This window comes from Polypterus senegalus, chromosome 1, assembly GCF_016835505.1.
Source record: "Polypterus senegalus isolate Bchr_013 chromosome 1, ASM1683550v1, whole genome shotgun sequence".
Lineage (NCBI taxonomy): Eukaryota > Metazoa > Chordata > Cladistia > Polypteriformes > Polypteridae > Polypterus > Polypterus senegalus.
Window position 1 is genome coordinate 69203133 of NC_053154.1, and position 13823 is coordinate 69216955.

The window sequence follows — 13823 nt, forward strand, 5'->3', positions numbered from 1 at the left end:
TACTGTTATTACTATATAGATAGACAGGGAGTTCACTGTATAAAAGACAGACAGAGAAAGCACTACTAAATAAAACATGGTACAGCCTTTTTATTAATCAACAGATACTTTAGGAAGGTAAGCAGATAGTGAGAGTACATGTAGATGTGAAAATCACTAGACAGACAGATAGATATGGAAGGCACTGTATAACAGATACAAAACTGTCAGAAAAAAACAGGGTATACAGTAAATACTATACAGGCAGAAAAGCTACTGGATAGGTAGATAAATAGACAGACATGAAAGGCATTATATAAGATAGATAGGAAAGGCACTATATACTAGGTAGAAAGGGAAACCAGAAAGAAGTAATACTATTATTACTACAAAGACAGATACATAGACAGGGAATTCACTGTATAATAGGCAGACAGCGAAGGCACTATATAAGAAAACAAACAGAGAATGCACTAGACAGATCTCAGCATTAGCAATATATTAGTTTTATATTAAATAAATTTATATATATATATATATATATATATAGTAATCCTCGCTATATCGCTTTGACTTTCAGGGTTTCGCTGTATCGCTGGATTTTATATGAAAGCATAAATAAATATATAACGCTGATTTTTCACTGCTTCGCTGGTTCTGGACAATGTGTCTTTTACTTCCTGTACATGCTTCCTCAGTTGGTTTGCCCAGTTGATTTCATACAAGGGACGCTATTGGCGGATGACTGAGAAGCTAACCAATCAGAGCACGCAGTTAAGTTCTCCTGACTGAGAAGCTAACCAATCAGAGCACGCAGTTAAGTTCTCCTGACTGAGAAGCTAACCAATCAGAGCACGCAGTTAAGTTCCTGCTTGCTGAATGCAGTGTTAACCAGGAAGTCTCGTCTCGCTCATTCAGCATCAACGTGTTTCGCTGTGTAAAGAGTTGTGCTCTTTTGTGTTTATCTTTGTGCATAGTCAAGCCCTTCATTATGGCTCCAAAACGATCTGCTACTGCTTCAGGGCCGTGCCCAAGCGCAAACGGAAGATGTTAACGATTGCCGAAAAGGTAAACGTTTTGGATTTGTTGAAGGCTACGATTCTTTTTATTTAAAAAGTAGGAAAGGAATATAAGATCTACGGCCGCAGTGTCCTTTTAACCAGGGTGCAAAACAAGTTGTAAGTGGATGTAATAAGGCAGTAGTCTGGATGGAATCTGCTTTAGGGATTTGAATTGAAGACTGCCAGAAGAAGAACAACGGCAGTGCTACACAATCGCCTGAAGTGACTCCTTTAAGGGCTGTAACGCTCTCCTTTGTTGTGCAGTAAAATTAAACTCATTGTTATCGGACAAGTCATTGTGTCATTGTTGGTGAGTAACCATAATTAATTTTCTACTTACAGTACTTAGTACATGTACGTACGTTTAGTGTCACTGTACACACACATTTACTGTATACTATTTTGTTGCATTGTATGCGTATTTATTGCTGGTGGCATGTCTATCGTAATGGCTGTAACATGTGATATCGGAGACACTCAATATCTTTAAAATAATATTTAGGTTTTACTGTATATAAACAGTGTGTTTATATACATAATTTCAATGAATCTTACCTAATATCTAAGAGAATACAAAGGGATTATGCTGTATAACTCTGCGGGGAATATTTATAAACAGTGTGGGAGAGTTTATAAGGGCTTAAAATATATAAAATAACCATAGAAACATATGGTTTCTACTTCTGATTTTTCACCTATCGCGGGGGGGTCTGGAACGCAACCCCCGCGATCGAGGAGGGATTACTGTATATATATATACATACACATACATTCACAGTGTGTGTGTGTGTGTGTGTATCTGAGATTTATGTCAATAAAATACAAACCGGATTCCAAAAAAGTTGGGACACTATACAAACCGTGAATAAAAACTGAATGCAATGATGTGGATGTGCCAACTTCTAATATTTTATTCAGAATAGAACATAAATCACGGAACAAAAGTTTAAACTGAGAAAATGTATCATTTTAAGGGAAAAATATGTTGATTCAGAATTTCATGGTGTCAACAAATCCCAAAAAAGTTGGGACAAGGCCATTTTCACCACTGTGTGGCATCTCCCCTTCTTCTTACAACACTCAACAGACGTCTCGGAACCGAGGAGACCAGTTTCTCAAGTTTAGAAATAGGAATGCTCTCCGATTCTTGTCTAATACAGGCCTCTAACTGTTCAATCGTCTTGGGCCTTCTTTGTCGCACCTTCCTCTTTATGATGCGCCAAATGTTCTCTATAGGTGAAAGATCTGGACTGCAGACTGGCCATTTCAGTACCCGGATCCTTCTCCTACGCAGCCATGATGATGTGATCGATGCAGAATGTGGTCTGGTATTATCTTGTTGAAAAATGCAGGGTCTTCCCTGAAAGAGATGACGTCTGGATGGGAGCATATGTTGTTCTAGAACCTGAATATATTTTTCTGCATTGATGGTGCCTTTCCAGACATGCAAGCTGCACATGCCACACGCACTCATGCAACCCCATACCATCAGAGATGCAGGCTTCTGAACTGAGCGTTGGTAACAACTTCTTCTTCTTCTTCTTTGCACTGTAGAGTTTCAGCTGGCAACGGCGGATGGCACGGTGGATTGTGTTCACTGACAATGGTTTCTGGAAGTATTCCTGAGCCCATTCTGTGATTTGCTTTACAGTAGCATTCCTGTTTGTGGTGCAGTGTCGTTTAAGGGCCCGGAGATCACGGGCATCCAGTATGGTTTTACGGCCTTGACCCTTACGCACAGAGATTGTTCCAGATTCTCTGAATCTTCGGATGATGTTATGCTCAGTTGATAATGATAGATGCAAAGTCTTTGCAATTTTTCGCTGGGTAACACCTTTCTGATATTGCTCCACTATCTTTCTGCGCAACATTGTGGGAATTGGTGATCCTCTACCCATCTTGGCTTCTAAGTGACACTGCCACTCTGAGAAGCTCTTTTTATACCCAATCATGTTGCCAATTGACCTAATTAGTGTTAATTGGTCTTCCAGCTCTTCGTTATGCTCAAATTTACTTTTTCCAGCCTCTTATTGCTACTTGTCCCAACTTTTTTGGGATTTGTTGACACCGTGAAATTTTGAATCAACATATTTTTCCTTTAAAATGATACATTTACTCGGATTAAACGTTTGATCTGTAATCTACGTTCTACTACAAATAAAATATTGACATTTGCCATCTCCACATCATTGCATTCAGTTTTTATTCACAATTTGTTTAGTGTCCCAACTTTTTTGGAATCCGGTTTGTAAATGAAAAATGATTCAGTCTGTTTATTATTCAACACGCCCTGCAGGAAAGCAAGAAGGCCATTAGAGTACATATAGATTTGAAAAGCACTACATAGACAGATAAGTACGAAAGTCACTGTATAACAGATGTGGGATGCTCTTTTTAAAAAAATTTAAAATTGAGACTGCAATTAACATGAACAAGTGTCCTTATAACTGTTCTTATTTTTAAGTTCTGTAAGACGTACACTGTCAGACAGATCACTGAATAATGCACGGAGAAGTTATTAGATAGATAAACTGGGAAGGCACTGTATAACAGGAGAAAAAAAACGGCTAGAGGGATAGATGTGAAAGGCACTATATGACAGGTGCTGCAGAAAGGCAAGCAGGCAGTGAGAGTACATTCACATGTGAAAGGCACTAGATAAACGGATAGATAGGGAAGGTTCTTGTATAATAGGCAGACAGAGAAGGCACTAAACAGACAAATAACAGTATTAGCTATATAGTAGTTTCGTTTTATATATAATGTACAGTGAACCCTCGTTTATCATGGTTAATCCGTTCCAGACTCTACCGTGATAAATGAATTTTCGCGGATTCTTTATAAATCGAATATTTTCGCAGTTAGAGTATAGAAAACCTGTTTACGACCTTCTAAATACGTTTTTTAACATTATTAGAGCCCTCTAGACATGAAATAACACCCTTTATTCACCATTACACTTGTATTACCCAATATATTAGACAAAATAAGAGAAAATAAGACATATTAGACGTTACAAATATCATATTCCTAGGCGCACTCGCCTTTTAAGGCGACCGACTTTTATCCTCAATTTTTGTGCGCTCCATGTGTACATCAGGCATGTAAGTGTAGGGAATGAGAACATCAAAGTGCCCATTCATAACATCTCCCGAAAACCTTAGTTTTTTTTTTATCCCCTTAAGTGCCTGTCCAAAGTCGTACGATGTCAGCCCGAATCTGTACCGCTAAAGACGGAGTTTCATGCACTAAATAAGCTATAGATGAGAATAAGCAAGCACCATCTCCCCTGATATTTACTACGCGGTGAGGCATTTGTACTCCATCAGCATTAATTATTTCCAGAGACATAATTTTGTCTATTTTTTCCAGCGCATCGCGCACAAAAGCAAGGGAACGATGAGCATCAGAACTCTGCTCACATCACGTCGCTTCGTACCTCAAGCCGCAAGTAGTAAGTCTGTAATAAGCGGAATATCACTACGCTTTGCACTCACTGGACGGAAGGACAATCCCGAACGCTTTTATATAGTAGATTATTGTACTGTACATTTAATTGCACACAAACACACACAGTTCTTACACACAACCACTAACCTATGAAGGCACGACCTTAGTAGGCGAGTCTTCAGAGGTGGTGCAGTATCTTCAGCAGGTGCGTTGTTGTCTTTTTCTGCTGAAGGAGTGCTAGGAGTAGGCAGTGGGTGTCTGGGTGTGCGGCTGAAGAACATCTTGATAGGCAGTTGCTGGCGCTGTCTTTTCATATGCATAAGGAGGCTTTTGTAGGGTATTGCCATCTTTAATCATATCCAAGAGTTTCACCTTCTCCTGGATAGTAAGCATCTTCCTCCGGCGCTTAGTTTTATTGTCAGAAGGCTTAGAAAAAGCAGCACGTTTAGGAGCCATCGTAGGGCTTAGATAAAAGTTTTCAGAAAGCGCATGTGTAGTGACATAAGCGTGTATGAGAAAAAAATCGCGATAGAGTGAAGCCGCGAAAGTCGAAGCGTGATATAGCGAGGGATCACTGTATATGTATTTTACAACTCAGAGAATTATGACAAAAAGAAATACATTAAATCATATATCAATCCTCGACACACGTGGGCAATCGGGCAGTGAGAGTGGAGATAGATGTGAAAGACGCTAGATAGATTGTATACAACAGACAAGAATAGCGACCATTTGATAACAGTATTAGCTGTAATCAATGAAAGCATGAATTAATCAACAGAAATAACCTCGATCGACATTTTCAACTTAACGATTTACTTAAGGAAAAAAAAAAAGAAAAACGCCCATCTATAAAGGCAGACGTGCTTGCAGACAGGCATAGCGGCGAAAAGCGCAGAACAGCGCCCCCCAAAACAGAAGTGGCAGAAAATAGACCGCATCGGTAGTGGTTTAGCACTACCATAGAGAATGAATGGGAAACGGCTAAAGAATATGCGGCCACCGGCTGTGCATGTTTGGAATATAGCGTATTTAATGGAAAAAAAGTATTGATTCGAGTGTTGCCCAATGTAGCGGAGTAAGAATAGCGTTTCTTCTTCACAAATGTACTCAAGTAAAAGTAAAAAGTATGGTGCAGTAAAACTACTCTTAGAAGTACAATTTTTTTTTAAATGTTACTCAAGTAAATGTAATGGAGTAAATTTAACTTGTTACTACCCACTTCTGCCAAGTAGGGAAAAAACAGTTTGTGTCTCCTTGGTTTATCTAGTTGTCTTTTCCCCAGATAAAAATCTTGACATTCAGAACTAAGTTGGAACCAGTTACAGTGGAACCTCGGGTCACGAACGTCTCGGAACACGTACAAATCAGGTTACAACCAAAAAGTTCGCCAAACTTTTGCATCTGTTAACGACCACACACTCGGGTGACGAACAAGCCAGTTTCCCTTCTGGTTCGTATGCGCCAATGACTTCCGCACGTGTTCAGTCTCTCCCTGTGCATTTGCTGTGAACTCTTTGTGCCCTATTTCGTTTCCCTTCCGGTTTGTATGCGCCGGTGATTTACAAACATGTTCAGTCTCTCCCTGTACAGCACATTGTTCTCGGTCAGACGTGCATCGCGCAGAGGGGCTTTACCTCAAAACTGTAATCTCTTCTCCACCCAGTTCCTCCTCACTTCCTTCATGCTAGAATCTGACTCGTGCAAGGTTAGTTTTCTTGGTTGTTTATGGTTAGTTTTTATATAAATTATGGATTTTTCAAATGTTCATTTTTTTCCCTGTGCTTAAAACTCATTAAATAAAAGTGTTTACAGTGAGCGGTTTGTAAGGCTATAGCGTGAACTCCTGCAATGTTAGTTATCTCTGTTCAAGGTTTTCTCAGTGTTATTTAATGTTTTTACGTTTAATTTACTATTACACTGTGCATTCTGTGGTATAATTAACTATTTATTTTTATACTTAAAAATCTTTAAAAAAATATATATTTACATACAGTTTGTATGGTCCGGAAAGGATTTATTGTATTTACATACAATCCTATGGGGGAAATTACTTAGGGCCACGACCAAATCGGGTTGCGACCAGTGTTTTAGAATGAATTCCAGTCATGACCCAAGGTTCCACTGTACCTACATAGTATTTCTCTTTACCAAAGTTTTCACAACATGCAACTAAGGTGCTGTGGTACATGGTACAGTTTTGAGCGACTGCAGTTGCACATTTGTTTTTCCCCAAATAGAAGTGGAATTTATGTCATTAACTCTTATGTACCATCTGTTACAGTGTATGAAAGGTTATTCATTTTCATGTACCTCCACTCTTGTATTCTTGATTTTATTTGAGGAATTACAGCCCGTTATTTGCTCCAACGAAAATTCTAGGCGGCCACTTTTCACTACTATGAGAGTAGGACTCAATGCAGCATAGATACTGGGCCTAGAAAAAGTATCTGCCCCATTGGAAGTTTCCACATCTTCTTTATTATATTACAGTTCATCATTGTGTATGTATTTTGGCATTTTAGCACCAATCAACAGAAATAGACTCTTTAATGTGAAAGTGAAGACACAGTGATCTGAATTAATTACAGATATTAAACTCAAGTAATGTAGTATTCACCCCTTCAACATTAGTATTTAGTAGTAAAATTCTGTGTGTTTTCCCTCTATTTTTTCTGCAAAACTGCTCAAGCTCAGTCAGTTTACATGGGGAGCATGAGTTAATTGTCACATATTTTCCATTGGATTGAGATCTGGACTCTGACTCAATTAATTCAATTTAGTTGCGTTTTCTCAAGAGGGGAATTTGGTTTGTCAGCCGGTTTTACAGAGGGACTTTGACATTACATTAAAAACACATTAGCAAAGAACACAGCAATCAGTACAAATAATATATAGCAGTGAGCATAATACATACTCTGAAAACATTTTAGATATAATAATTAAACAAATATTTAGACTTATGGCCCTAGTGTGTGCTTGGTGTGTGGGTGTGTTTGTGTGTGTCCTGCGGTGGGTTGGCACCCTGCCCAGGATTGGTTCCTGCCTTGTGCCCTGTGTTGGCTGGGATTGGCTCCAGCAGACCCCCGTGACCCTGTATTCGGATTCAGCGGGTTAGAAAATGGATGGATGGATATTTAGACTTCACTGATGATTGATGCAAATACTGCTATTCATTATAAGGTCTGCTATTCATTATAAGGCCTGTGAACATTTATTAAAATTGAACTTAAGATTTGGCTACTCCAGGACATAATCCTGTTGAACCATCTACACAACTTGATGCTGCCACCACCATATTTCAGGTGGGGGATGGTGTGCTTTTGATAATGTGACGTGTTCAAACATGGCATTTGGTCTTATGGAAAAGATCGATTTTGGTTTCACCGGACCACAGAATGTCCTCACAGTTGACTTCAGAGTCTCCTTCAGATGTGTCTTCTGTTAAACTCTAGCCGAGTTGTGTTTGTTTTTAAACAGTAGCTTTCTTTTTGCCATTGACCTGGAAACCTGTGACTGACGAGGTAACAAATTTATGCATAGTCTCTCAAACTTTATCCATTGTAGCTTTTTGGCTTCCCTCACTTCTTGCACAATTACTCAGTTTTTTAGGTAGATTTACAGCTTTGGCATAATTTTTCCATTTTTTTTTAATGGTTGATTTAATTGTACTCCAAAGAATGTTTAATGACTCGGATATTTTTTTGTATCTAACTCCGTTGTTTTTCATACAATCTACACTGCTTGTGGTAAGATGATGCACTGTGCTAAACTGGGGACCACTTGTAATACAAAAATCATATTTGTGCATTTGTGGTGAGTTTCATATTCTTTCTGATGTATTAATAATTAGATGTATTGTAAAGTTGTCTTTGTCAATGCAAACAAGTCACCAAGGGTATCACATTATGTGGTATCTTTTTGTTTTGTTGGTAGTTTCTGACTTTAGAATCCTTTAAATAAAGTTGACCTTCCCTTTAACCCTGACCTTTTTTTTTCTTTTTTTCTGTTCCTAGCAATCATGTGCCTAGAAAAAGTCCTAAATATCTGGCATTATACAAGAAACCATTACCCAGGTAATGTACCCGTTTCCTTCCATAGTCAAGATATATAAAGTGAATGATGATTTATCATTTTTTGCAACCTAGTTTTTTTTAAAAATGTTATAATAGGTTATCAGGTGATTGAATTTAGTTTTATGCATTGTAAAAGGTTGACACCTTGCTATTGCAACCTTGTATGAGTGTGTGTGTGTGAGAGAAAGAGAGAGAGTGTGTAATTGTGTGTTCATATAATACAAACCGGATTCCAAAAAAGTTGGGACGCTATACAAATTGTGAATAAAAACTGAATGCAATGATGTGGAGGTGCCAACTTCTAATATTTTATTCAGAATAGAACATAAATCACGGAACAAAAGTTTAAACTGAGAAAATGTATCATTTTAAGGGAAAAATATGTTGATTCAGAATTTCATGGTGTCAACAAATCCCAAAAAAGCTGGGACAAGGCCATTTTCACCACTGTGTGGCATCTCCCCTTCTTCTTACAACACTCAACAGACGACTGGGGACCGAGGAGACCAGTTTCTCAAGTTTAGAAATAGGAATGCTCTCCGATTCTTATCTAATACAGGCCTCTAACTGTTCAATCGTCTTGGGCCTTCTTTGTCGCACCTTCCTCTTTATGATGCGCCAAATGTCTCTCTATAGGTGAAAGATCTGGACTGCAGACTGGCCATTTGGCCACAGTTGATGATGATAGATGCAAAGTCTTTGCAATTTTTCGCTGGGTAACACCTTTCTGATATTGCTCCACTATCTTTCTGCACAACATTGTGGGAATTGGTGATCCTCTACCCATCTTGGCTTCTGAGAGACACTGCCACTCTGAGAAGCTCTTTTTATACCCATTCATATTGACTTTATTAGTGTTTATTGGTCTTCCAACTCTTCGTTATGCTCAAATTTACTTTTTCCAGCCTCTTATTGCTACTTGTCCCAACTTTTTTGGGATTTGTTGACACCGTGAAATTTTGAATCAACATATTTTTCCTTTAAAATGATACATTTACTCGGATTAAACGTTTGATCTATCATCTACGTTCTATTACAAATAAAATATTGACATTTGCCATCTCCACATCATTGCATTCAGTTTTTATTCACAATTTGTTTAGTGTCCCAACTTTTTTGGAATAAAACTGTCAGTTACTGTAATGGGCAGCACAGTGGAGTAGGAGATCTGCCTAAAAACTAGACTTGTAATTTTTATGTATATATATATTTAAATCATTTTAGTACATTGGTTTTCTTTACACATCCCAAATACATGCATTACAGGTTGTCTGGTGACTGTGCATTGGTCCAGAATGAGTGTGTGCAGCTGCTGGAATATGTGAGAGTGTGAGATACAAGTACTAACCACTTCAGCACAATACTACCCAGTTTAAAACTGGAACAAGGTTAAACCTTTTTTTTCTTACTTTTATAATTATTTGGCCTGGTGTTTTTGCTGTCCAAGGAAAGATATTTGAAGTAAAGTCAACAAACAACCTTTGCATTTATTAATATTAAATTCTGTCCTAAATAGAGTTGAAGCTATGCAAATTGAACTCTGTAAAAAAAAAAAAAAAAAAAGTTTCCAGACTAAATATTAAAATATAAAATTTGGCCATAATGCAAGTTTCAGACAAAAGACTTGGGGCCTCATGTATAACACCTTGTGTAGAATTCTCACTAAAACATGACATATGGGCAAAACTAAAAATGTTTGTACACACAAAAAAAATTCAGATTCATAAAACTGTGTGTAAGGAAAGTTCCACGCACTTTCCCTTTATAAATCCCAGTGAATGTGAATTTTTACGCAGCTGCACGTGCCTACAGCCCCACCCTGACTCCTCCCTAAATTTCTCATCTTTGAATTTGTAAATCAGTATAAATATCCCCTTCTGTTCAGTGTTTCAATAAAAGACAGTGGCAAAAACATAGAAAAAAGAAGAATTTCAGCGAATGCAATATATAGGGCCCTGCACAGTGAAGTGGAGGCAAAAAATAAACATACTATTTGGTGGCCTAAGCAGTTGTATAAACAACAAGGGGAAATGTCACAGCATTGCGAAAACATTCAAAAGTTCAATTTCAGAAAGTTGCACAGTGCTGAAATAAAAAATAAGTGGTCAGATATAATCGACATGAAAAGGCGAGTGTTTGAGTGTCATACAGAGACATATTAGGGACACAGTGAAGGAAAAAAGGTCTATGTTGAGATTAAAGTTGAAATGTCGTCTTTAATCTCAAAATTTCCACTGTAATCTCGTAGTTTATTTTGTCATTAAAGTAGAATGTCATAAACTTCATCTTAAAATCCATATTTAATTCACTAGAGTTTGTCAGATCCCATAATAGCTAAAGTAGCACATTACATGTTCCGTATTCTAAGTATTCCCTGACCTAGTCGTTAATCGCTCTGTGCTTCTTGAATGTGCTTTCTCTGAAACTGTTAGGAACGAGTAGGCAGTGATTGCCATACAGAATACATTACGTTCATGATATTATAGCTCTCTGAACATTTTAGAATGCTAAAGTGTATATTTCATATCATTTTCATTACCAAAAAATAAATTAAAGCATGTAGTAAACTTAGTCGTGCAGCAGTAGTGGTTTGCTGGTGTCTCATAGATGGAGTAATTTATGTCAGCAGTACTGTCTCAGTCAAACTTACCAACCCCCAATTCCTGTACTTCCGTTTCTTTCTGTACATAACTAGTCACCACAAAATAAGTGTCTATAATAAATGTAAAGTCAGGCTTTAGAAATTTCAGTAGGCTTAGAAATGCCGATTCTTCAAAAAATTATACATGTTAAATTATTCCATCCATCCATTCATTTATCCAGGATTGCTCCAGTCCAGGCACGCATAGAGGGCATGGCAGGAACAATCCCTGGATGGGCGCCAGCTCATCGCTACTACAGTGGCACCTTGCCCCCACATCTATAATTATTAACAGTATACATTATTTAAGTTAACAATTTATCTGTATTTAACAATTTATCTGTAAAATGTAATATACATACTTTAATGCATTATATCAAAAAAATGATGTCAAGTATAAATTCTAGTATTCTAACAGCACACAGTTCCAAGAGGATAGCTGATAGCTCTTGGAAATCTAAATCAACTTAGAAGCCAGTCATCATCATTTGTAAATGCACACTCCCTTCTAATTCTTCCATTTGCAATGCCTTCTAACAACGCTAAAGCAGGTATGATAGTTGAAGTAGTTCGACTATTCCGTGCACCATTTTAAATTTGTAGGGCGGCACGGTGACACAGTGGGTAGCGCTGCTGCCTCACAGTTAGGAGACCTGGGTTCAATTCTTGGGTCCTCCCTGTTTGGAGTTTGCATGTTCTCCCCATGTCTGCGTGGGTTTCCTCTGGGTCCTCCGGTTTCCTCTCACAGTCCAAAGACATGCAGGTTAGGTGCATTGGCGATTCTAAATTGTCCCTAGTGTGTGGGAGTGTGTATGTGTGTGTGTGTGTTTGCATGCCCTGTAGTGGACTGGCGCCCTGCTCGGGGTTTGTTTCCTGCCTTGTGCCCAGTGTTGGCTGAGATTGGCTCCAGCAGACCCACGTGACCCTGTAATTAGGATATAGCAGGTTGGATAATGGATGGATGGATTGATTTTAAATTTGTAAGCAATATGCAATTCATTTCAGTGTATTTGATAAAACCCACGTAATGGATGTGAATCTAAAAAAGAAAGGGGAACAAGGCAGAAACATTAGCGCTGCTTTGGCGCTGGGCGCCACCTGTTTGCAAAACTGAGCATAAATGTGTGGATGCAAGGTGTGAGGCTGCCATGAAAATGTGCATGGCTTTATGCCAAGTTTGTTTTTTTTTTTTTTGTTTGTTTTACACATCTCTAAGTGAGTGTGGAAATGAAGGCACGTAACATTTTTGTGTGGATGCACCATTTATACATGAGACCCCTGATCTTAACTTTGCACCACGGGCAAAGTTAAAAATATGTATTTCCCTAGAAATAAGTTAATTCACATGAATACTTTTTATTTTTTTCTTAGCTGTATTAAGATGACTTGTTCATCTTGTTCTTTCTTAACGCACCTCGGAGATTCTATGGCCAAGCATCTTATTCAGAATCCAGCTCACAGCTTTATGATATACAGTGATCCTGGTAAGTTTCTCTTCATTCTTTGTTCTCAAAATTTTTACCCACTCTTAATTTACCTTTCCACGCAGCCATCGTTTTATATCTAGACAACTGAATTGAGATGAGGGGGAAGTGTACCTTTACATCATTAAAACAGAAGACTTATAATGCCTGAGTAAATTAAATAAATCATGAAGATGTCATTTTTATTTTTTTAATATGGTATTATCAAAACATTTAATCAAAATCAGGGCTGACAAGGACCAGAGCTGTTCTGGCAGCTCTGAAAGCAAGGCAGAAAACATGTAAACTTCACGTTTGTATTATAATATATATCAGTTCTAGTGTTGTGGTAGTTGTTGATGCACACTTCAATTGCACATCATATTATATGTATTACATCACTTATCAAGGTAGCATAGCTTTCAGTGAGCCTTTTTAATAGAAATTTGATAGAAATTATGTCTGCACTCTGTTTTCCAAATAGATAAATTATTTGAGTTCTCTTTAGTGTCTTTCTTTTAAACCAGATACAGTGATCCCCAGCTATATCACGGTTCAGCTATCGCACCCCCGCTATATCACAGATTTTTTGGTGGAACATATCTACTTTTCTATCGCGTAAATCTGTGGTTTTATAGTGATCTCTTTTTTTATGGGCTTTTGACAACTTTTTTACGTTGGAATAAGCATTTTTCTATGCTAATCTATTAATAACAACAATGTATTACTGTAATTGTAACATATATATATATCTGTACTGTATACAAATAAAAATAGAATAAAAATTCAATAAGTACATCTTACCTGTAGTGTACTTTGCAGCCAATTCATAACAAAGCATACAGTTTTCAGAAGTTACTACGTGTGCTAGACAAAAGTTTGTTAGAACGATATTATAATTTATAATAACTAACGTATACGTAACATTTAAGCAGTACAGTAGTAAATCAAAAAACATACTGCTGCAAACAGGAATACGTTGACAGAGTTACAATTCACAAAGAAATGTACATAAGCTTTTCATTTGTCACTACGAGTGCTAGACAAGAGTTTGTGAGAACAATACGTGTTATAATTTATAACTATAACATAACTGTAAATATTGACTTAAATGCAGTAAAATGTCAATATGTATATAAAATAATGAACATTT

At 37.5% G+C, this 13823-nt stretch overlaps 1 protein-coding gene across 6 annotated transcripts in view; it reads left to right on the forward strand.

Moving 5' to 3' along the window:
- The window catches only part of pogzb (pogo transposable element derived with ZNF domain b), a 187406-nt gene that overhangs the window by 134813 nt on the left and 38770 nt on the right, over nt 1-13823 (forward strand). For all 6 annotated transcript variants that reach the window (XM_039750228.1, XM_039750237.1, XM_039750266.1 and 3 more), the window contains 2 exons: nt 8507-8566; nt 12579-12691. In XM_039750228.1, coding sequence (XP_039606162.1) covers nt 8507-8566; nt 12579-12691 — 173 coding nt within the window. The remainder of the gene's footprint in view (nt 1-8506; nt 8567-12578; nt 12692-13823) is intronic.